Source organism: Alligator mississippiensis, chromosome 5 (assembly GCF_030867095.1).
Source record: "Alligator mississippiensis isolate rAllMis1 chromosome 5, rAllMis1, whole genome shotgun sequence".
In the NCBI taxonomy this organism is placed as follows: Eukaryota; Metazoa; Chordata; order Crocodylia; family Alligatoridae; genus Alligator; species Alligator mississippiensis.
Genome location: NC_081828.1, coordinates 219,467,456 through 219,493,172, shown reverse-complemented (window position 1 = coordinate 219,493,172; position 25,717 = coordinate 219,467,456). Strand labels below are relative to the sequence as shown.

At 49.3% G+C, this 25,717-nt stretch overlaps 1 protein-coding gene across 1 annotated transcript in view; it reads left to right on the top strand.

The window, feature by feature from the left end:
- Positions 1 to 22,451, top strand: part of LOC102566478 (uncharacterized) — a 29,005-nt gene extending 6,554 nt beyond the window's left edge. The window contains exons 2-3 of the mRNA XM_059729394.1: positions 6,000 to 6,127; positions 15,894 to 22,451. Coding sequence (XP_059585377.1) covers positions 6,031 to 6,127; positions 15,894 to 19,660 — 3,864 coding nt within the window. The 5' untranslated portion in view covers positions 6,000 to 6,030 and the 3' untranslated portion in view covers positions 19,661 to 22,451. The remainder of the gene's footprint in view (positions 1 to 5,999; positions 6,128 to 15,893) is intronic.
- Positions 22,452 to 25,717: the final 3,266 nt, after the last annotated feature.

Genomic DNA, 25,717 nt, shown 5'->3' with positions numbered 1-25,717 from the left:
AAGAGTGGGGAGCCGGGGCTGGGTGGGGCAGTCACTGAGAGCGGGCAGAGGGTGGGGCTTGTGTGATTTGGAGATTTGCCTGATTCAGCAGTAGCCAAACCTCTGAATCAGATTCACCTGAATCAATTTGGGACTGTGATTTGAATCATGGAATAGAATCACAGCCCCCATGGATGATCTGACTGTCTGGGGCGAGTCCCCCTGTGGCTGATCTCGCTGCCCAGGGGCCCATCTTGGAGCAGCTGCTATTATTGGCTGGTACTTGCAGGGAAGCACCAGCACTCCCACCTGCCCCCACTGCCCGTTGCCTAAACAGTGATTGTGGCCAGTCAGGGGGTGCCCCAGCACTCTCAGGGGCTGCACCCCCTATGCACTGCCACTGTCTACATTCACATACACACACGGGCTGTGTGAAATGTTGCCAAGTATTTAATTTCAAAGCTGTTTTGACGTGTTTTAAGCTTGAAACAGTGAAATTGAAATGAAACAAAAAGCTTCAAAACAGCTTTGAAATGAAGTGAGGGCACTTGAAACATTTCAAAAGTTTCAAAACGTTTTGAGTTTCAAAGCAGCCTAGTGGTGAGAGGCAGGGGAGAGCACCAGGGCTGCACTCTGAGCACTACGCAGCCCCATGGAGCTAAGCCTGGCAGTGGGAGGCAGAGCACTGGTTTTGCCCTGGTTTTGCCTGCCTCCTGCCACTGGACTGTGGTCCATAGGGCTGAGGAATCCCACAAAGAGCAGCCCAGCGGTGGAAGTCGGGCAGAGCCAGGGCTGTGGAGTCACCTCTGGGCTGAGCTCTATGGGGAGATGGAGCTGCTCAGAGAGCAGCCCTGGCTCTCCCTTGCCTCCCACCACTGGGCCGGGTGACAGGAGGCTGTCACTGCTGCCTGGAGCCAGCGGCAGCATCAGTCTTCCCCGGTGCTGGGTGCGGGCTGTGCTCAGTGCCAGTCCCAGGTGGCAGCAGAAGCCTCCTGTCATCCAGCACAGATCCAGGGGCCCGCACCCCTGGGAGGAGTCCAGCACATCCCCACAGCCCTCCTTTATTTTTAAAATAAAAATATATTTGACCTTGGCTTGAACCCCCACCCAGACCACCTGGGAAATACTAAATACATTACCAGTGTGTCCCACATAAACAAAACTCCTCCTCACAAGCAGCGTGAACACAAGAGACTGATTTATTACAGAAGACAGGAAAACACCAAATGCAATGTAAAACACAACTAACTACAAAAGAGTCCGTAGGGTGTGCTGCGCGAGGAAACTCCTGGAGAGCATGGGTCCTTCTGTGGTGCAAGGAGCGCACATTGCTCTTAGAGGAATGGTAGCGTGCCAATCTTTGTTCCCCTGGAGAGGCTGTACGTGTATGTGGGGAGTGACTTTGGCTCCAGACAGTATGCATGCTCCCCAAAATTTCTGGGCTGGATTACTTGGCTTGCTGAATTGAAACTGCAGGAAAAACTCCAGAAGGAGCCACGTTGATTACTGGCTACAGCCGGCCCATCCACACACAGTCTGACTGGAGCAAAGGACCATCAAAAGAAACAAGAGGAAAGAGCAGGCCAACCCTCTAGGCCTGAGCTACAGGCAGTTTGGGTCACAGCTCCACTGGCAGCAGAAAGTTGCAAACCTCAACCCCAGCCCAAATTTAGATTAGAAACTCCCAGGTTCCACCCCTGCTTAAACTGCCAAGCCTAACTCCGGGCCAGCAAACCCAAGGAACCAATACACTTTCCCCCCATATTAATCCCTTAAAACATGAAAGAAATAAAAAAGGGGGGGGGGGGAAGAGGAGAGGAGTTCCCAGATACTGGGACAACTCTCCTTCTCTCTCCCCTCTACCTGAGCTTCCCTTTTTGCTGTCTGCAACCTCCTTGTCCCTTAGGGGAAACTTCTCTCTGCAGCAGCCCCTGACAACTTCTCTCCCCACAGACCAGCCTCACTCCCCTTATAGCCCTTTGCATGACATCACCCTGGCCTTGTCCAGTCAGGAGTGCCACACTCCAGTTTCTTTCACAACCAATCGGCTTGAAGAATCCCCTGGCCAATGAGACCAGAGGGTTTTACATACTTTCCCCAGATACAGACCCCAGTTTGCCACTACTGAGCACATGGCCAAAACACAGGGGCCATCTTGCCCACTTAAAAAACACACGCACACAAAAGCACAATATACAACCCAAGTGTGTGTGTGTGTGTGTGGGTGGGTGCTGCATGTAAAATATGCATCTGCATATATCTGTATATGTACATGCAGGGTGAATTCGTTTCTTGTAAACTTAAAGATACTTGGTGATTATTTCCTAACTGCTGTGTTTCACAGTATTGCTAAATGCTATTTAAATGCATTTTACTCTTAAGGTGTAAGTTATCATACTTTCCTGTGCTTTTAGGGCAGGCATGGGCAAAATATAGCCCGCGGGCCGAATATGGCCCACAAAGCCATTCTGTCCGGCCCACAGGGCCCCTGAACATTTTTTGAAAATTAAAATGTGTCTGTCCTTGGTTCCTGTCAAAAGTGTCAGGACCCAGGGCAGTAGGACCCCCGGGGAAGCCTGGCAGGTTCCTACAACAGCAGGGCCCACCCAGCCCCGCCCCACCAGCAGAAGCTCCAGCAGTGGCTTCTGGCCTGGGACCACATGGCTGTCCCAGTGCAGGAAGCTCACGTGAGGGGTGGGGAGGGAAGGAGCCAGAGCGGAGCACAGGGAAAAGCGGCCCCTCCACCACCCCGTGGCTGGCACCCCACGCTGCAGCCGCTCATAACCCACACAGGGCTGTCCTGAGCAGGAACAGGCAGCCCCATGCGGGCTGCAAGTGGCTGCAGTGTGGGGAGCCACTCATGGGGCGGGCGAGGGGCTGCTTTTCCCTGCGCTCAGCACCAGCTTGTAACCCACCCCCGCTGCCAGCCGGGGCTTCACGCTGGCTCCAGGCTCACCCATCAGGGCTGCACCATGGTGGCAGCATCTGCAGCCTCCCAGCTTGCCGTGCCAGTCAGTGTTTGCTGCTGCTGCCCACCCAGAGATCACACGCTGGACAGCTCAGAGGCAGCAGTGACAACCTCACCACAGCCTACGATGGCATAAGTTCTGAGTGGGCAGCAGCAGTAAACGCTGGGGGCCGGGTAGACCCTGCTTTTGTGGGAGCCTGATGGGCTTCCCCTGGGTCCTACTGGATCATTTTTGACAGGAACCAAAGACAGATAAATTTTAATTTTTAAAAACTTTTTAGGGCCCCTGCGGGACAGATAAAATGGCCTCACAGGCCGGATCTGGCCCATGAGCTGTATGTTGCCCATCCCTGCCCTATGGTCAGACGGGTACAGACTTGGGGGCGAGAAGGTTACCCTTCTCTGCAGCTGGGGCACAGCCCCTGCTTGAGATCTCTCAGACACATATTAATACACTTTGCAGCAGCAGGACATTGGCCTCCAGGTCCCCCTGCCTTCCCTGTGGAGTTCAGGTGTGATGTGTTGTGTTGTCTTGCTCAGAGGCTTGACAATGGATTCATCTGGGCTGGTCTGGACAGTATTATAGTATCATAGTGCTTAGGGTCAAAAGGGACCTGAGCAGATCATCAGCTCTGACCCCCTTCCACAGGCAGGAATGGGTGCTGGGGTCATATCACCCCAGCCATATATCTGTCCAGCCTTCTCTTAAAGACCCCCATGGTAGGAGAGAGTACCACCTCCTTCAGGAGCCAATTCCAGAGCCTGGAAGCCCTAACCATAAAGTAATGTCTCCTGATGTCCAGCTTGAACCTTCCCTCTAACAATTTGTGGCCATTATTCCTAGTAACCCTGGTTGGTGCCCAGGTGTTCAGGAATATGGAGGCAAAGAATTCATTAAAAAGGTCAGCTTTTTCATTTGCCACAATCACCAGATTGCCAAGTCTACCCTGTAGGGGCCCCACGTTACCCAGTGCCACCTTCTTACTTCCTATGTATTTGAAAAAGGACTTTTTATTATCCTTAATTCTGGTTGCTAGCCCTAGCTCCATCTCTGCCTTTGGCTTCCTAACAGCCTCCCTGTTAGGAAGCTGATCCTGCCTCAGGCAGGAGGTTGTGACCTCTGGAGGTCTCTGCCAGCCTGACTTCTCTATGGTTTTGTGATGGTAAAAAATTGGAAAAACACTCAAAAACCTGAGAGAGACTCACTCTTCAGAGCAGTGGAAATCAGCATTGCAGGAGGGGGAAGGAAGGAGACTGAGAAGGAGAAGGTACCATTTTTAAAATATGATATGGAGAGAACTGACAAATCCTGACTTACACCTTGGCCATGCAGGTGTGGAGAGCTGAGCTGACTCTGGAGCCATGGGGAAGTCACTGAAGGTTGGAAGTCAGAGCCACTTGCACCTGAGACAGATGTCACTCTTAAGATGTGGTTAACTGCTTAATCCTGTGGCAGAAAGCCACTTTTGTTTCTCCCCCTAAAACTCTGCTCTGTGACAGTTTTGATAAGGATGGGCCGAGCAGAGGATACATACCTTTACCCCATCTCTTTGGACAACCTGAGCTGGATACATTCCTGAGGGAGGGGGGAAACCTGCTCCCTCTGCCTATGTGACTGGCATCACATACCTGGGTGAGGGGCTTCTTTCCTGGTGGGCTAGAGTCTGCCTGGCAACTAGGGATGTATTTCAAATTCGTTGGCTGACAGCCAACAGGTGCTGGCCTCCCTCGAACCAGGTAAATGAGGTCACAAGGGCTATATAAGTGAAGGACTGCCCAGGAGGTGGGGGGTAGCAGCCATGAGGGATACTCAGGAATAAAGAAGCGCTGGACCATCTGAAACTTGCTCTCTCTCTCAAAACTCATGATCAAGGAACTGTCTGCCTCCAGAGGGAATCTCCAACAGCCTCTGAATGATACTTGTGAGTAAGCTACCTGAGATCCAACTAGATATATAGCTTGCAGTAGCTCAGATACAAGATCAAAGGCTACCCCAGCCACAGGAGTTTGCTCTATAGGATTTCTCTGATATTGCTCTACCCTGTACCCTATTCTAACCCTACGCTCTGTAACCAATAAAGTTCTCATTTGTACCTAGTGTGGGAGACTTATTGAGGGGTGGATTTAACTATGCCCAGGAGGCCCCTTGGGTCAGCGGACTAAGGGAGACTATCCTTTTTGGCCCCCCACTTGGGGAAGTGCCCCAAGTTCTTGTATTGGGTCGAGTACCCATAGGAGTATTAGGCCTGTGTTTCCCCAAGGACACAGGACCCAGACAGTCCCTTCTCGGGGTGGTGGCAGCACTCTTTACCCCCGGACTCTGTGGGGGGACTTGAAAGGGGGTCTGCCAGGACTTAGGCACCTCTGGAGAGACACGTGGAGTCAGGAAGGTGGATGGGTATGGTGAGGTGGGGGGTTCAATGCAGGAGCTCCCCCTACTGGCCCACCACAAATCACATCTTAAGTACTGACACAGTCACATGCTCATTCATTTAACAGTGCGATCAAACAGGGACTAAGCCACAAAGGGCTGACACAAAATACATATAATACCTTTGTGGTTGGTTCTCTTTAGGCCTGAGTGTGTGGGCAGCACTCCTTGCCTTGGAAACACAGTGGAGCCCTTCTGTGGCAGACTCACATGGAGTCTGTGATCTACCGGGATGCCCAGGCCTGTTTCCATCCAGTCAGGTCTCCCTAAGTTTACATTTCTGCTGTTGATTACCAGCATGGTCCTGAGTTCCCCCTGCACTGCCAACATGGGCTGGTTGGGACCTCTTCCTCCGTTCCACAATTATGTCTCCTGCCATGCAGGTGTAGCAGGATGTGCAATAGTTGTGATCATGCATCAAATCCCATTGTGCCTTTAATTTAATATTGTTCAGTGACTTGCGTGTACAACACAGTATGATACAGAAGCTTTCTCACAAGCTCAGTTGTCTACTGCAATGCTCTGGGGCATCTAGCTGAGAGGGTCAGAGGCTGCAGACATGACCGAGTATTGACTCTGGTGCCAGGAGAATGTCAGTGTAACACCAGTTGTTTCTTGCAGGTGAGACAGAGACGTGTGTGGACATCGAGCCATGGCCAGGTCTGATGACACAATCGAGATGTCGGCACTGGGCAGGCCTTTCCAGCTGGGAATGCTGTACGACTGCCGCAAAGAGATCCTGATCCCAGGTACGTCTGTGTCCTGGTTACATCTGTGGCTGGCCAGCAGGGGGTACTCCTGCGCTAAGCAACCTACCTTACTGCACCCAGCCAAAACCAAGTTCCTCCCGCAGGGCACTTACATCTGGCTGGCCCCCATCTTGGAGCACACCTGCAATCCTGGGGTACCACTGCCACCACCTGGATTCAGGTCTTTATCTGGGTCCCCTGCCACCTGGGATACAAAGAGCTTGTAGACCTAGGGGTTGCTTAACCCCATCAGGATATATCTGGGTGCTTCTTATTGTTGGCTACAAATGTCCAACTCGGGATCCTTAAAATTCTGGTTTATTAGGCGGATTGAAACACTGTAATGAGTTAAATCATAAACCTTGGGGCTGGTCCTTACACACACACACACACACACACACACACACACACACACACACAGTAGCAAGCTACAAGAGTCAGGTATACCTATCCCACAGGTGCTGGAGTCTGTCGTTGAGGCTTCTTTCAGCGTGGTGTTATCTTCCAGAAGGGGGTCGCTGGCTGGTCCTTCTGGCTGGACAGGTCGGGTGCTGGTCAAGTTGGAGATCAAGAGGGCGCCACTGAGGGTCACTTTTTACTGCTTTTTATCTGTCCTTGGCAGACTTTGGTGACTCCCCAGTTTTCAGGTTTGCCCAATCCAGGGGTCATTGACCCTCGTGGGACTTCCCCCCCCCGGTGGCTACTGGATGATATCTGTTGTGCGGGCCAGGGGTGAGCCGGGCCCGTCTTTGCGCACGTGGGCTGTGGCCAGCAGCCCGGGCACACGGGGTCGGAGAAAACCGTGCGGTGGCAAGGCACGCGCGGGCTAGAATTAGTCACAGAGGCGTAATGGTTGATTGAAAAGATTATTTACTTACACCCAAGATTGTCGTGGTGTAGGCTGGACAGTTTTCCAGGTGCAGCTCCGCTTAAATCCTCGTTGAAGGACTATGACAAATTCAGTTCTTTGGCCCCAGAGTTGTTTAGGCTCCGCGGGTCCGGCAATTCTTTCCCACGGAGTTGTCGAAGCTCCGTGGGCTCTGTTCGGTTCCCAGGCCCCAGAGTTGCTAATCTCCGTGGGTTCGAAAATTGGGTATATAGGAACAGGATACGTCTAGGATTGCGCTCGGCGACAGGGAGAGGCTAGAGGCTGATCAGACCTCTGTTGCCTGCTTAAGAAATGCGTTGGGTCCATAAGGATCCGCAGCACTTAGAGATCTTCACACAGCATGAAGTCTCCTCCTCCTGGTGTTCGTGGAGTCCTCCAACTTGGGCGGAAACCACTCAAGCACTTTATACGGCTAACAAGCCAATCGCTAGCCGCCACATGTGCATATATTAGAACTAGCCAATAGCAGGACACAAATTTGAATACGAATGGTGGGAACTCTTTGCAACGAGCATTTCTCCTCTGCAGCAGAGAAATGCACCCTGCAAAGAAAGCTACAAATTTGGCGGGAAATTCCCTGTTGCACCGGAGTTCTGTCCCGCAGCAGAGAACTCCACCGTGCAAGGAAGCTGTAATTTTAGCAGGAACATAATTTAGCGATGCCAAAGCACACACAAACAAAAACTCACAACTTTGGGTTGTGACATCTGTCAGTCCCAGGGGTCGTCCGCATGTACGTGCAGGTTTGGGAGTCCATTGATGAATTTTGAATAGGGCTCTGGGAGCGGTCGGTTTGGAGATATTCAGCCCAAAAGTTGGTCCCCGGCATTGATTAACTGAGGCCAGGGCTTCTAGCTCTTGATCAGTCAGGTTTAGAGATTTCCTGGTTGTTACATTGTCTTCTGTTGAGTTCTTCTGTTCGTTGATCTGCAGTTTCCCAGGTGTTAATTGCTGCCTGCTACCGTGTTACACATTCAATCACTGATTCACTCGCTCTTTCAGGGGCCAGCCTGATACAGGGAAGCGGTGGTTTGATTCCTGCCCTTGTTAACATTGTTACAATGTATAACTTACTTATGAAACTAAACACATTTAGTTGAAAGTTGAAAGGTGAGGAGTATAAAATATAAGCTACAAAAGTAATGCCATGGCACACAAATAGATAAAAATACCAAAATACAAGGGGAGATACAAAATGCACACATACAAATTTCAAAACACAATTCCTTATCTTAAAGTGAAAGAGAGAGGAAGGAAGAAAAGGTAGAAAAAGAGAAACATATCCAAGGAGGGGAGAGCAACTGCAGGCAAGAGGGAAAGGGGCTTTCTGCTACATTATAGCCTGAAGCATAGAAAGTAGCCTCCCTTAGTCAGACAAGACAAGGGAGCAAGAAGGACTGCCCAATCCCACTCAAGCATGTATAACCAGACTGGCTATATCCGACAGCTTTATTGTAGAGAGAGTAGGCATGGGGAGGAGTACAAGTCAGAGAAGTAGCAAAAGAATAGCTCTGAGCAAACAAAAGTGGCTTGGTAGCCTTTAGCTACGTGACTAGAGTACTTTATGCATTGATGCTTGCACAGTTGGATGGGTAAAAAATTGGCTGATGGGGCGCACCCAGAGAGGTGGATGGGTTGTACCCAACCTGGTGAGATATGAGCAGTGGGGTACCCCAGGGCTCGGTCCTCGGGCCTGCACTGTTTAACATCTTCATCAGTGACTTGGACGAGGGGGTGGAAAGCACGCTGTCCAAATTTGCTGATGACACTAAGATGTGGGGCGAGGTGGACACACTTGAAGGGAGAAAGAGGCTGCAACTAGATTTAGACAGACTACAACAGTGGGCAGACGAGAATAGGGTGGGGTTCAACGTAGACAAGTGCAGGGTGCTGCACCTTGGGGAGAAGGACTCCACAGCACACATACAGGCTGGGGAGTTCCCTTCTTGAAAGCACAGAGGTGGAAACGAATCTCGGAGTCATTATTGACTCCAAGGTGAACATGAGCCCCCAATGCCAGACCGCAGCCAGCAAGGCCAGCCAGACCTTGTCATGCATCCAAAGGTGCATCTCAAGCCGGTCCAGAGAGGTGATACTCCCCCTCTATGCGACTTGGGTCAGGCCGCAGTTAGAGTACTGTGTCCAGTACTGGGCGCCGCACTTCAGGAGGGATGTGGCCAGCCTGGAGAGGGTCCAGAGGAGGCCACCCGCTTGGTGAGAGGCAGCAGGACAGGTCCTATGAGGAGAGACTGAGGGACCTGAACCTGTTCAGTCTCAGCAAGAGGAGGCCGAGGGGGACCTGGGGGCTGCCTACAAGCTCATCGGGGGGATCAACAGCAAACAGGCAGAGCCCTTTTCTCCCCAGCACCACCTGGGGTGACGAGGAACAATGGTCATAAGCTGATGGAGAATCAGTTTAAGTTAGAGATCAAACGGCAATATTTTACAGTTAGGGTGGCCAGAATCTGGAACCAACTTCCCAGGGAAGTGGTCCTCGCCCCGACCTTGGGCAAATTTAAGAGGAGATTGGACGATCACCTGTCTGGGGTCTTGTGAACCCAGCACTCATTCCTGCCTGTGGCAGGGGTCAGGCTAGATGATCTGTTCAGGTCCCTCCTCACCCTAGCTACTATGAAACTATGAAACTTACTCCTAGTTAAGTTTCTGGTAAATTACTCACTTCCACATCCTGAGTATGAGAGAGCGAGCTGCACAGGTCCACACTTCTGTGTGTGTTTTTAAAATGTCCCACCTCCTTCCTGGAGAGACCCTTTTAAATATCCCTCCTGACCTCACCAGCTGGGCCCAGTCAAGGACAGGTGCTGTCTGATGCTGGGATGGATTTGTAACTACTCACTCCTGTCCAAGCAGCCAGGAACTGACATTTGAACCGGCAGGCTCATCTTGAGGGTTCTCCTTGAAGAAAGCTGAGTCTGGCTCTTTTTCCTGGATCTTTAGGTTTCTTTTTATGATTGTCTAGCCTCACCTTCAGAATAACATAACCTGTGGGCTCCACTTCAGGTCTTCTGCCCCTCCTCAAGACCAGGAACTTGTGTTTGATAATAATATGCCTGTACTAAATCTTTCTTCTTTCTTCTCCAATCCTCTAGCAGGAAATCTCCCCCAAGAGCACTGTTTCATAGATTTAATAGATTTCATAGACATTAGGGTTGGAAGGGACCTCTGAAGATCATCGAGTTCAACACCCTGCCCCAGGGGCAGGAAGTCAGATGGGGTCATAGCATCCCAGCAAGATAAGCATCCAAATTTCTCCTGAAGGCGTTCAATGTGGGTGCTTGAACCACCTCCAATGACAGGATATTCCAGACCTTGGGGGCTTGGACAGTAAAGAAGTTCTTCCTTATGTCCAGCCTGAAATGGTCTTGCAGGAGTTTATAACTGTTCAACCTTGTCATCCCTTGGGGTGCTCTGGTGAACAATCATTCCCCCAGATCCTGGTGAGCAGCCCTGATAAACTTGTAGGTGGCCACCAGAACATCCCTGAGCCTGCGCTTTTTCTAGGCTGAAAAGTCCCATGGCTCTCAGCCTCTCATCATATGGTCTGTTTTCCTGACCTCGGATCATGTGCATGGCTCTTCTCTGCACTCTCTCAAGCGTCTCCACATCCTTTTTGAATTGTGGAGCCCAAAACTGGATGCAGGACTCCAGCTGCGGCCTCACCAAGGCCGAATACAATGGGAGGATGACATCCTGTGATTTGCTTGAGAAGCATCTATGGATGCAAGCCACAGTATTGTTTGCTTTGCCAGCTGCAACATCACATTGGTGGCTCTTGTTCATCTTGTGGTCAGTCATGATCCCCAAGTCCCTTTGCCATGCTGCTAGCAATTATAGCACTGCTGAGCCTACAAGTGTGCTGTGGGGTATTTTTCCCCAAGGTGGAGTACCTTGCATTTTTCAGTGTTGAACGCCATCAGGTTTTCATCCATCCATTTTCTAAGCCTGTCTAGGTCAGCCTGGATCACTAGCCTATCCTCAAGTGTTGATGATTTATCCCAAAGTTTGGTGTAATCAGTGAACTTGGCCAGTCCACTTCTGATAGCAATATCTACATCATTAATAAAGATTGTAAAGAGTACAGACCCAAGGATGGAGCCTTGGGAGAACCCACTGGTCATGGGACACCACGATGATTTACTTCCATCTATTACTACTCCCTAGGTCCAACCTCGGAGCCAATTCCCCATCCATCAGACTGTGATGTAGCCAAAGTCGCAGTTGGCCAATTTTTCCATGAGGAGATCATGGGACACTAGATCAAAGTCTTTTTAAAATCAAAATATATGATGTCAATCTCTTCTCTCTTGTCCAGGTGATATGTCACCTGGTCATAAAAGGTGATGAGATTGGTTAGGCAACACCTACCTACAACAAACCCATGCTGGCTGTGTGGCAGGCCAGGAGGCGGATGCTTCTGTGCTGAGCCACCCATCTCACTACGCCCAACCACCTTCCAGGCTCTGAGTGCCTACCTGGGGGTGCCTCACTTCCAGCTGACCCCCTCCCTGGAGCACATCCGCTAGCCTGGGGATAACACTGCTACCACCCAGAGTCTGGACTGATCCTGGATTTGTGCCCTCTAGGAAACACAGACCTATTAGTCCTTGAGGGTACTTGACCCACTGCAAGAACTTGGGGTGCTTCCCTCAGTCTGAAGCACAAATAGTGGTCTCCCTCAGTCACCCAGACCAAGGGGACCCCAAGGCATAATCTAGACCCTCTCCCAATAAGTCTCCCATGCTAGGTACAAAGGAGAACTTTATTGGTTAAAAGGAGCAGGTGTGAAATAGGGTACAGGGTACAGCAATATCAAAGAAATCCCATAGAGCAAACAGGGGGGCTAGATAGCCTTTGATAAGGCATCTGAGTTACTGCAAATAATATATAGAGGCAACCTTGTGGCTGCCTATAAGTTCATCATGGGGGCACAGAAGGGAATTGGTGAGGATTTATTCACCAAGGCACCCCCGGGGGTTACAAGAAATAATGGCCACAAGCTAGCAGAGAGCAGATTTAGATTGGACATTAGGAAGAACTTCTTCACAGTTCGAGTGGCCAAGGTCTGGAACGGGCTCCCAAGGGAGGTGGTGCTCTCCCCTACCCTGGGGGTCTTCAAGAGGAGGTTAGATGAGCATCTAGCTGGGGTCATCTAGACCCAGCACTCTTTCCTGCCTATGAAGGGGGTCGGACTCAATGATCTATTGAGGTCCCTTCCGACCCTAGCATCTATGAATCATCTATGAATCTATGACCCCTGCTGACTTCCTGCCCCTCGGGCAGGGGGCTGCACTCGATGAGCTACTGCGGTCCCTTCCCGCCCAAATGTCTATGTCTTTAGCCCCTTCCCAGTCATGCTGGCATTGCTCAGAACAATAGGGAGCTTAAGCCTCACACCCAGGTCTGTGAGGCCAGTCAGGTAGGCAGAGGAAGCAGGTTTGCCCCCTCCCTCAGGAATGTATCCAACTCAGGTTACAACTCAGGGTCACATGACGAGACGGGAGCCTGCCCCTTGCAGTGACCATGGTCACCAAACTGCCAGATAGCAGTTTTGGGGAGAGACCAAGATGGTATTGTGCCACAGGCTATCCCTCAGGATGTTGCCATCAGTCAGTTTGTGAAGAATGGTCTCTGATCATTTTTTCCAAGATCTTCCCAGGGATAGAGTCAGGCTGATAGGCCTGTAGTTTCCTGGATCTACTTTCCTCCCTTTCTTGAAGATAGGCATTTCACCTGAGTGCCACGAGTTCTCAAAGATCCGTGCCAGTGGCTAAGCTATGATGCTTGCCAGCTCCTTAAGCACCCTGGGGTGCAAACAGTCCAGGCCACCTGACTTTAAGGTGTTCAGCCCCTCAAGGTGTTCCTTTACATGGTCTACAGTGATGTAGGGTATAAATTCACCCTCACCCTGGCCATCCCTCACGGTGTTAAGCAGGGTGGTCCCTTTGGGCTGGTGAAACACCAACGGAAAATATGGATTAAGTGGGTTGGCTTTTTCCTGGATGTCGGTTGTCAGTTATCCCATTTGCTTTAGCAGGAGTCCAGTGTTACTTTGCTTTTCTTCTGACTCCGCACATATCTGAAAAAGGACTATTTATCGTCCTTGATTCGTGTAGCCAGCTAGACTTCAGTCGCAGCCTTTGCTTTCCTGGTTTGCTCCCTACTGGTCTGGACCAGTGCAGAGTACTCCTTCTTTGGGGTGGATCCAGTTTTAGCTTTCCTAAAGTTGAGGACTTCTGCATTGTTTTCACTGTTTTCCTGACTTCTGATCATGCACGTGGCTCTCCTCTGCACCTTTCCAAGCTTCTCCACATCCTTTCTGAATTGTGGAGCCCAAAACTGGACACAATCCTCCAGCTGCAGCCTCACAAATGCTGAGAACAATGGGAGAACAATGTCCCAGGATTTGCTTGAGAAGCATCTATGTATGCAAGCCAGTGTTTTGCTCGCTTTACTGGCTGCAGCATCACACTGCAGGCTCATGGTCATCTTGTGGTCAACCATGACCCTTGAGTCCCTTTCATTTGTAGTGCTAACCAGCATAGCACTACCAAGCCTATAAGCATGCTGCAGGTTTTTCTGCCCAAGGTGGAGAACCTTGTGTTTTTCAGTGTTAAACACCATCAGGTTCATGTCCGCCCATTTCCTGAGCCTGTCAAGATCTGCCTGCATCTCCCTCTTGTCCTCAGGTGTGGATGCTTTACCCCAGAGTTTGGTGTCATTGGCAAACTTTTCCAGTCCACTTCTGACACTAATGCCCACATTATTGATGAAGATGTTAAATAGTATAGGCCCTAGGACAGAGCCTTGAGGGACCCCACTGGTCACAGTGCACCAAGACGATTGGCTCCCATCGACCACCACCCTCTGTGTCCTACTGCAGAGCCAATTCCCCAGCCAGCGGATCATGGTGAGGCCGAGGCTGCAGTTAGCTAGTTTAGCAAGAGGTGATCATGGGATACCAGATCGAAGGCTTTTTTGAAGTCAAGATTTATAACACCAATCTCTTCTCCCATGTCCAGGTGATAGGTCACCTGGTTGTAAAAGGAAATGAGAATGGTCAAACAAGACCTACCCGCAACAAACCCATGCTGGGTATCCCTCAGGATATTGCCATTGGCCAGTCAGTTAAGAATGGCCTCTTTAATAATCTTTTCCAAGACCGTCCCCAGGACAGAGGTCAGGCTGATGGACCTGTAGTTTGCCGGATCCACTTTCCTACCTTCTTGAAGACAGCCACCACATTGGCCTTCTTCCAATCATTGGACACTTCACCAGAGTGCCAAGAGCTCTCAAAGGTCTGTGCCAGGGGCTGAGCTATGATGCCCACCAGCTCCCTGAGTACCCTTGGGTGTAACCCATCAAGGCCAGCTGACTTGAAGGTATCCAGCCTCTCAAGGTGTTCCTTCACAAGGTCAGCTTCAATAGTGGGCAGGGCCGTCCCATGGGACTGGTGCAAAATTGATGCAAAGTACCCATTTAGCTAGTTTGCTTTTTCCTGAGCATCGTTAGTCAGTTGCCCCATCTGGTTCAGCAGGCGTCCAATGTTGCCCTTGCTTTTCCTCTGGCTCCCCACATATCTAAAAAAAGGACTTTTTATTGTCCTTGATATTTGTAGCTAGCTGGAGTTCCATCGCAGCCTTGGCCTTCCTGGTTTGCTCTCTGCAGGTCTGGACCAGAGCAGAATATTCCTCCTTGGAGGTGGTTCTAGTCCTCCATCCTTTGTAGGTCGTCCTTTTAAGACACAGGAGGTCTGCCAGTTCCCTGGAGAGCCAGGGGGGGCTTCTGTGCCCTTTTGCTGCCTTTCCTCTGAGATGGGATGGACTTTGCTTACGCATCCAGGATTGCTCCCTTGAGGAGCAACCACTCATCATAAATTCCCTTCTCCATTGGGTTGTCACCTTTCAGGGCCTCACTGACAAGCCTCCTTAGCTTGTCAAAGTCAGCTTTCCTGAAGTCAAGGACTTTTGTATTACTGACTAACTTGCTAGCTTTATAGCAGATGGTGAAGGTGATCAGCTCATGGTCACTGTCACCCAGCTTCCCTTCAATCATTAGGTCACTGATTAGGTCATCCCCAGTTGCCAGTACAAGGTCAAGCACTTTATAGCATGTAAAGCAGCTTTAAGCACATTAAGCAGCTTATCAGTGCATAGACTTCTTGAGTCAGATAGAGTTTGTCCATGCACATAAAGAAGCTTTGTGACCGTTCAGATTTGCCTGAGTGCTCTTCCCATGAGATGCCCGGGTAGTTGAAGTCTCCCATGACAACCATGCATTGAGCATGTGCAGCCTCAGCCAGTTCCTTGGTGAATTCCTGATCAAGCTCTCGCTCCTGATTAGGAAGTCTATAGTAGACTCCTGCCATTGTGTCCCCTGTGTCACGTTCTCTACGTATTTTAACACATACAGATATTGGAAAGGTGTTGGGAAGCTGTCTAGAGCAGCAGGAGGGTAGCTGAGCAGAAAGCCATACAGAATGGGAAGGAAAGGGAAGGACCTGAACTGCAGGTGCAACATACAGTGATGTGCCCATGAAGTGCATTTATTCATTCCTCTGAATGTTGCACTGACATAGATATTCTGCTGCCAAAGCTCCTGTCACTGCAACAGGCCGTGTTTAACATGGAGTTATGATCTTGACATTGCAGATTCCTAGTTATGGGTTTGCTGGTCTCTTTAACATGGGATTCTCTATTTTAACCTACCATGCACTATAGTGCACATCATTCTGCTAGTGGACACTGATTATTCAACATTATTCAGTTCCTTTTTTCTTTACATGCTATATTTACGCTTCATTAACAAAAAAGGTTTACTTATCCTGCTGACATTTACCATGTTTTTTTAACATTATAGGCATCACTCTGTGGGACCTGGACACTCTCCGAACTGACGTGGATGTAAAACCGCAGTCCAAGACAGAATTTCAGATCATTGCATCAGACACCATTGATGCCAAGGCCTCTGCTCTCAACGTCACAGCTTCACTGAAGGCCAGCTTCTTCTGTGGCCTGGTGGAAGTGGAGGGATCAGCAGAATATTTAGAAGATACCAAGACATCCAGACATCAGGCCCGTGTCACTCTGCAGTACTCCACCACCACCCAGTTCAAGCAGCTGACGATGAGCCATATTGGTCGCCAGAATGTCTCCTACCCTGATGTATTTGACCAAGGCATGGCCACCCACGTGGTCACCGCTGTGCTGTACGGGGCTCAGGCCTTCTTCGTGTTCGACCGGGAAGTGTCTTCATCTGAGGACATGCAAGAGATACAGGGAAAGCTCCAGGTTATGATTAACAAGATACCAATGATCACCATACAAGGGGAAGGGTCCCTGAAAATGGATGAACAAGAGAAACACCAGGCTGAAAAATTCAGCTGTAGATTTTATGGTGATTTTGCTCTTGAGAACAATCCAGTGACTTACGAGGATGCCATGAAAGTTTATGCCATGCTCCCCAAGCTGCTGGGGGACAACGGGGAGAAGGCCGTGCCTGTGAGAGTCTGGCTGTACCCGCTGACCAAGCTGGACTCCAAAGCCGCTCGCCTGGTCCGTGAGATCAGCCTCACACTGATCTTTGATGCCCAGGCTGTGCTGGAGCAGCTGGCAGAAGTAGACATGCGCTGCAATGACCTGATGAAGAACCGCATTGCCACGACCTTCCCTGAGATCAGGAGGAAACTGCAGCAATTCCAAGACCTGTGCAAGCAGCACAGACAAATCTTCCAGAAAGAGCTGGCAGGACTCCTGCCTTCCATCCGTGGGGGTGGGAGGGAAGAAGGGGCCCTGGTGGACATTTTAACTTGCAAGAACCAGTCCCCATTCAATACACAGCAACTCAACGAATTCCTGGAGAATAAGGAACGAGAAATAAACTTTGTGAGTTCCTACCTGTCTGCCCTGAAGGACGTGGAAGTCATGTCCTCCAAGAACAAAGTGGATGAAATAGTTCTTGACCCCACGAATGAGTTTGTCGTCTCCTTTACATTCACCTCGTTACAGGACGAGGAGCCCTATCTATCAGATTTAAAGCTGTGGCTTCAGACCCAGTATATGAAAAATACTCATGATCCAGCCCCAGCCAGACATGTCAGTGAGAAACCAAAATCCAAACTGTGGTTTGAGGACAAAGAGAGAAACCAAAATGCCCGAAAATCTGCAAAATCCCTGTCAGAGTTTGCCCGTGTCAACAAGTCCCATGGGAAAACTCGGTTTCTTGTGGCTTCTACCTCAGACGAGGACAACCCAGGAGCTTCCATTTACCTGTATGAGGATGGGGAGCTGGTCAGCACCAACTTTGAGCCTCCAGCAAAGCCTCTTCCTCCCCTGATTGCTGGAATCAGCCATGACCGTGTGCAGCTCACACTGAAGCCAGCAGCCCGGGGAGAGGCTGCGATCACCGGCTATCGGGTGGAGTACAGAGGAGTGGGGCAGGAGGACTGGACAGCTGTGAGTGTGAATAGCAAGCAGGAATCATTCCCAGTAACAGGGTTACGTGCAAACACCAAGTACCAGTTCCGATACGCTGCAGTGAGCAAACCAGGGCTCAGCGCAACCAGTGATGGGACTGACAGGGTGAAAACACGTCCAACCAGCCCCCCTGGAAATCCTGGAAAAACTGCTGTGGCTTCATCTGCCATAGCACTGAGATGGACAAATCCAAACGTCATCGGAGAGGGAGTCACTATAAAGGAGTACAGGGTGGAGTATAAAGAAGTCACAGGAGATACAAGCCCTGAAGAAAAAGGCAAATGGCAAGAGCAAAGGACCAAGCAGAAAGCAGAGTCCTACACCATTGAGGGGCTGAAACCTGGGACGTCCTATGTGCTCCGAGTGTCAGCGGTGTGCACGGATGGTGCTGTGAGTGACCCCAGCGAGGAGGTGTCCATGAGTGACCCCAGTGAGGAGGTGTCCTTTTCGACGCTGGAAGCAGAATCAAAGTCATTAGCTTATGAGTACATGAAGAAGAGCATTCAGATTGGAGGCCAGGAGCCCTCCGTGTACGCACTGCCCCTAGAGGAGGCAGCGCGTGATTCTAGTTCATCTTACTTAAAGTACAGGCTGGGAGCAGACAGCTCTCCCGCCCACAGAAAGGTCATTATGGTGATGGGAGCAACCGGGTCTGGGAAAACTACTCTCATCAATGGGATGATCAACTACATCCTGGGAGTGCAATGGGAGGATGATTTCAGGTTCAAACTGATCCACGAAGTGACCAACAGAAGCCAGGCTGAGAGCCAGACGTCTGAAGTGACCGCCTATGAGGTCAATTACAGGCAGGGCTTTAAAATCCTCTACAGCCTGACTATCATAGACACCCCAGGGTTTGGTGATACCAGGGGTATAGAGCAGGACAAACTAATAACAAAACAGATCCGAGAATTTTTCTCTACTCCAGGGGGCATTGATCAAATAGACGCTGTGTGTGTTGTAGTCCAGGCCTCGCTAGCTCGTCTAACCCATGCCCAGAAATACGTGTTTGATTCGGTGCTCTCCATCTTTGGGAAGGACATAAAGGACAACATACAGGTGCTGGTCACCTTTGCAGATGGACAGACACCCCCGGTTCTAGAGGCCATTAAGACTGCTGATGTGCCTTGTGCTAAGGATGCCAAGGGTACCCCTATTCATTTTAAATTCAATAATTCCACACTGTATGCTAGCAATGCTGGAGCTGATGATGGCAGTTTTAGTTTTGATGCAATGTTTTGGAAAATGGGAGCTATGAGCATGAAGACCTTCTTTGATTCTTTATTCAAATTAGAAAGTAGAAGTTTGACCCTGACGAAGGAAGTGCTCAGAGAACGGAAGGAGCTGGAGGCGGCTGTGGAAGGGCTGCAGCCCCAGATCAGGGCTGGACTGACGAAGCTGGAAGAACTGAGAAAAACAAAGAAAATTCTGGAGCAACACAAGGATGAAATGGAGGCCAATAAAGACTTTCAATATGAGGTAGAAGTGACAGTGCCTGTGCAGGAAGACATCTCTGGCACAGGGAACTACATAACAAACTGTCAGCGGTGCCATTATACATGTCACCATCCTTGTGGAATCCCTAATGATGATGGTAAGCGAGGGTGTGCTGCTATAAATCAAAATACGGGATATTGCACAGTCTGCCCTGGGAAGTGTTTCTGGAATGCTCACTTCAACCAGAAGTACAAGTGGAATTATGAGTCAAGAAAAGAGAAACGGACCTTCAATGAACTGAAAGAGAAGTACGAGAAGGCATCCGGTGAGATATTATCAACAAAGAACGTGGTGGAGAAGCTGAGCCAGGAATACGCTGCAGTGGAAGAGATATTGCTAGAGCTTATTGACAAATCATCTTACAGCCTCCAGCGCCTGCAAAAAATTGCCTTAAAGCCCAACCCCCTGTCCACTCCAGAATACATCGACCTGCTGATCATGTCGGAACAACAGGAGCTGAAGCCCGGGTATCAGGAACGGATAAAATCACTGAACAAAGTGAGGGAAATAGCTGATATAATAAGGAAGATTGCTAATAAGGAGCCCCTGCTGCCAGGAGAGGAGGACATGTACAGAAAGAAAAAGGAAAAACAGTCTTCATTCAAGACATTTGTCAAAGACAAAGTGAACCTTTTAAAAGGCCTGTTCCAATAAGCACTAACTTCAGCTTAGCCATGAGAAGAAACAGCCAGCTTAACCAGGGGGGCTGGAAGCTCCCGTTACTTACATAGATCCTTTCTTTTAAGATTCAAGAAGGCCGTTTCACTCTGATTTACACCAAACTTATTTTATTTGCTATAGTCTACACCAGTGCCACTGACAGCAGAATCACACCCATTAAATATGAACTATATGATGTATAACAACAACAACTTGATTTGAATCCTACAGAAAAAACCTGATTCACCATCAAATGTTCACATTGAAACTTCTCAGGTGACAGTCAGACAACTTCTATCAAAGTACTCTCTCTATTACTACTGATACCAGGACTGCACCAAATGGGTGGTAGAGACTCTTTCAGCCCTTCTGGTTACATATGTCATAAATCAGATACAAGAAATAAGAAATGCAATAAAAAATAAAAATATGCAACTAAAAATATGCAAAAAATTAAAAGATGCAACTGATTGTTCCTTCACATCAGTGAAAACAAGGAACAAACTGCTTGAATTTCATGAGTTATACCACAGAAAAATTAGAAGCATGTTATCCATAGTTAATCCACACTCCTGGTTAAAATGGAAAGGAAACTTAAGGAAAAAAATCCGGAGCAATAATAATTTTTTCCCCCACCCCTGTATGTTTTGTGCTGCTTTCATACTAAGTTTCATAGCAATCAAAAAAACTAGGATTGGAAAGTCCCTTGCTCTCACAGGCAACCACATCATAAATTTACCAACTCCCCCTTGAAACCAGCTGTGTTTCTCACCTCTTAGCTCCTACTGGAAAGCTGTTCGGGAACTTCACTGGAGTTCAGCTGACAAAGAGAGAAAATCTGGATGTCCTACACAAAACAACTTCCCGGGATTTGCATTTCACTGGCCTGCTTTCTGAGCAGAAAGATTTGTGATGGAGCTGTGGTGCACAGGTTAGAGCTCCTGTCCCAAGAGCAAAATTCCTACTCAGCGGGCATATCTACATGTGCACTTTAATGCGCAGTAGCCTATTTTACTGCGCATTAAAGCTTCATGTCAGAAACCAGCTAATATGCTAATGCACAGTAAAAACAGGCTACTGCTCATTGTCACTAAAAAAGCATGTGCTTTTGCTACACATAAGGGCCACCTAATGCTCATTTATTTAGTAGCTCACATTAGAGGTACTGCATTTAATGTACAGTAACAAAAGTGCATTATGAATCTGCAGACGCTCCCAGTCTGTTCTCTAAACTTGTTTATGAAAGTAAAGGAAAGTTAGAAAGAAGCAGACTGGCAGAACTGAGCTGGTTTAACTTCAAATGGTGGAGAGGAGCTTCAGGGTTCTTGGCCAGTTACAGGTTGACATGAAGTGATGAAAGAGTCTTGAAATGGAAATAGAGGTTTTTAATTGAAATGATCAGAACGGGTATTGAATGGACAGTGTGAACGTGAAAGACTGCCGTCCAGTTCTTGGACACTGTAGTTGGACAAAGGGACTGGAAGATGCAGCCTTCACCTTCCAGTTACCAGCTGCCTCTCCAGGGATTGCTGCAACACCACTAGGATTTCTGCAGTCTGATCCTGACAGGTGTTCTGACCCGATGGGCTTACAAGAAACAAGTCAATGATATTGCCACCTCTGCAGGGTTACGGTAATTCCTGAACAACCCCTGAAATGTGAGACTTGGACTCCTGCTCACACCCTGGTCCCTCCTGTGTCCTTTCTCTTTCCCATCTCCTTTCTTCTCCTTCCTATCTTGCTACCTTCCTCTCCTAATTCAAGAAAGATATAGATCAGCCATTTGCAGCTAGGGTGATGTGGCCCCATGGGATGCCTTGAGAACCTTTCAGAGGTGCCAGGGGTGCATTGCAATGTCAGCACTGTTAGGGGTGCAACATGTTTTACAAGAGAAACCCAGAGATTGCAGATAGCAGGATGCGTTTAACCCCGTGGATTCCTGTCAGCTCTCTGACCTCTTTGCAACAGAAAAATTGCTCTAGGATTTATCTTTAGTCAAAAACTGAGTTCAAACTAAAAGCTGACATTTTCTGAGGAGTGCTCTGAGTCTGTGAGAGATGCCTTGAAGTCTAAAAATGTTGAGAACCAGTGATGTATATGCACTGAAAGGAGTCCAGCTGTGAGCAACGACAGTCATGAGCAATCTGGGGAACAGCTCATAAGGAAAGGCTGGAAGGACTGGGATGATTTAGTCTGGAAAACAGAAAACTGGGGTTGGCGTGATGGGAGGGAGGGGGGAGCTGATAACCCTTCAGCTACCCAAAGGTGGTTATGTAGATGTGGACTATTCTCCATGGCAGAAAATGCGACAGAGCTGGAACCTGGGTCGGGCAGGGAGCATCCACCTGCAGCACCCCGGCCAGAGCCTTAACGGCAGATGGCACGTGTTTGCTCGGGCTGGCAGCTATCGCTGGTGGTCTCTTCCTGGGACCTGCTTCTTGCACATGCGCATTCCCCGCACTGCTGGGGTTAATGTACTTGGCTCTGATTATAACTGCTCTGGTGCCAGGGTAGCCCAAAGGTCTGAAGGAAGAGCAACCTCTGCCTCCTTTCTCCCGTCCTCTTATGCCAGTGCAGGGCTATCAAGAACCAGCATGTCTATGCACAAATCATCTGCATTTAACAAACCGCTTATACAGATGATCATTATTCAGTGACTGATGTAACCACCTGTAGTGTGATGTCTTCCATTGCCTGTGTATTCACATATTCTGATGTCTAATCTTAATTAAATGCTTGTAACAATGGTTGTATAGCTTAATAAACTAGATTTGATCTGCAAGAAGCATCTGTAGCTGTCCTTTCCAGCCAGACTGGCAGAATGCCCTCTCCTCACTATACCAAAAAACACTATCACACACCTCTGCATGGCAACAGCTACCCATCTCCCTCAGTCTGCTTCAAACTCAGTCCAAACAGCTCTTTCTGTTCCGGTCTCTCATCTGTTGAGCTCTTTCATGTTCCCAGGAAGATGTCCCCAAACTCATCCTTGATTGTTTCAGGGCCTGCCTCTCCAGTGAGTGCATTTGCTTCATGAGATCAAGGGCCCAGCATGTTTATAACCCAGTAATGGTGCATTTGTGGTTAAGGCATCATGCTACAGCTCCAGAGGCATGAATTTGATCCCTGCTCTGCACCCAGCCCCCTGTGCCCCAGCTGTAGATGGGTAAATGGTCATTCAACCTACACAGATAAAAGGGGCCAGTTGTGATCACAGTCACATCAATATTATTACTATTGGCTATTAAAATGTGTGTGCCTTAACCACATGGGCCCACTGAACTGTCAGGGTCAACAGAACAGGGCCTTGATTATCACCTCCAACCTTTTGTTATTTACCCAATACATAGATTTAATAGATTTCATAGACATTAGGGCTGGAAGGGACCTCGCAAGATCATTGGGTCTATCCCCCTGCCCAAGGGGCAGGAAGTCAGCTGGGGTCAGATAACTCCAGCAAGATGAGCATCCAAGTGTTTCTTAAAAAGGTATGCAGAGTAGGTGCGTGCACCACTTTTGGGGGGAATCTATTCCAGATTCTGGAGACTCGGACAGTAAAGAAGTTTTTCGTTATGTCCAGTCTAAAACAGTCTTCCAGCAGTGACTGTTGGACCTTGTCTTCCCTTGGGGTGCCCTGGTGAGCAGGTTTCCTCCCAGATCCTGATGCACACCCCTGATGTGCCTATAGGCTGTCACCAGGTCAACTCTGAGCCTTCACTTCTCCAGGCTGAAGAGTCCCATGCCTCTCGGCCTGTCCTCATCAGGTCTGTTCTCTTGACCTCTAATCGTGTGCATGGCTCTCCTCTGGACATCCTTTCTAAAGTGTGGAGCCCAGCTGCAGCCTCACCAAGGCTGAGTAAAGTGGGAGGATGACTTCTTGGGTCTTGCTCAAGATGCCTTGGTAGATGCAAGCCAGAGTTTATTTGCTCTGCTGGCTGCAGATCACATTGGTGGCTCATGTTCATCTTGTGGTCAATCATGACCCCCATGTCCCTTTCAGTCATGGTGCTACTGAATGTAGCACTGCTAAGCCTGTAAGTATGATGTAGGTTTTTTTCTCACAAGGTGGAGCACCTTGCATTTTTCTGTTTTGAATGTCATCAGGTTTTGATCTACCCACCTTGTGAGCCTGTCCAGGTCAGCCTGAATCACCAGCCTATCCTCTAGCTTGACCACGCTTCCCCATAATTTGGTGTCATCTGCAAACTTAGGCAATCCGCATCTGACACTGGAATCCAGATCATTAATGAATATGAGCAGGATAGTCGACCTTATCCTTGTCTCTCCTTTATACTCATCTGCCACGACTTGGATGAAAGAGAAAAGAAAGAAGGTTAATGCTTTTTGTTGTTCTTGGATAGAATAATGCCACTCTGATGTCAAATGCTCACACTGTAAGTTTTATTTCCGGCTTAACCATGGTGAGGTAACAACATCCTTGCCAATTACTTCATTGGCAAAAGTAGTCAGTGTTACAATCAGGAAATACTCAGACTAGTTAATTTGTATGTGCTGGGTGAGGTTTCTTCACTGCTAATTACCTCATTAGCAGCATACACTCTCCGCGTCCCTCATTCTTCACAGGTGCACGATCCTGGGAGTAGCCCCTCGTTACACCCTCTCTCAATCTGTTTCCCCACTCCCAGTTTCCACAATCTCACTGGGATCCAGACTTTGGGGATAACCCCAATCCCCCTTTCTCTTGCTGAGGAGCATGATCCCTCCTTAGAGGTCCCAGCGGATCTGCCACCCGGCGTCTCAATCTTTTCCTGCACTCACCAGCACAGCGGGGGTTGCCAGCAAGGCAATCTCCTTTGCCACCAACCTGCCGCATCTCTCAGGATCCACCACCTGGCGTCTCCCTTTCTCCTGCGCTCATCAGCACAGTGGGGTTCCCGAGAAGGCAAACCCCCTTGTCACTGACCTGTCGCGTACTTCAGGAGCTTCACTCTCTCAGAGTCCTTTCATCTCTCTGGTAAGTCGTCTTCTTTTCTCTCCAGGAGCATTGCTACTCCTCACTCTTGTTTTGGTGCCTGAAGGCAAAAAGTCTCTTTCCCATGGCTGATAGAGGTGGCTGAGGCTATGACTGATGCCAGCCCTGGCCAGCCATTAATGAGGCCTGAAACCTCTTACTGCAAGGTTCTCATCCCCTGTGCCATCTCTATATTTTGGGCATTAAAAAGCATGATGCTGTGCTCTGTGGCCAGGGGACTGGGTGCCCCATTGCTGGCAACACAGAGCAGGCATACAATGACTGTCGTGAGGGAGGGGGTGTCAAAACAGCCACCAAGGATCTTAGACGCAGATTGCAGCATACAAAGTGCAGAGGGCATGTGGCCAGGGAAGTCATGGAGGGGCTTGCAGTGACGGGCCCAGGTGCTGATGTTCCTAGCAGTGCTCCAGCAGCCAACATACCCCGACTTGTCTGTATGATGGAGGCGAGGCAGGGATGGTGAGTCAGTGAGGAGCGGGGTGGGCATTGCGGGGTCAGGCTCCTTCAAGGTGGGCTCCACATCTCTGTTGTAAACACACATTTTGTTTGTTCCTGAAGCTCCTTAGCTGGAGTCCTAGGAGAGTGCAACACACCCATCGTCCCACCCATGGGACTCATGACATGGCTGCTCTCCTGGACCTGGGAGAGGAGAGGCAGTAAGGAACAGGGCAGTGTCTATGAGTGCAGGGGAGCCATCAGCTCCCGCTGTGGAGAGTCTGGCCTCTATCAATTAGGACACGTGCTGAGGCCCGTGACTGATGTCATGCAAAAGGACCTGTGCCGGGCCCCTACCCTTACTACTTGGATGATGGAGGTACGTCTCCAAAACACTGACCTCAGAGACACCTCTGGCCTCAGGGAAGGTGACAGAAGAGACAGCCAGGCATGGGCACGGTGCCATGCACCTGGTAAATGCCTCCTCCTGTGTGCCCTGCTAGCCTAAGTACAGACAGTCAAAAAGCCTGAGGCTGAATCGATTTAGCCTTTGCGGGTTGGTCGAAACTGCACAGATTAAACTGAAACAGAATTGAACAGACATTTATTTACCTGTGATTCAG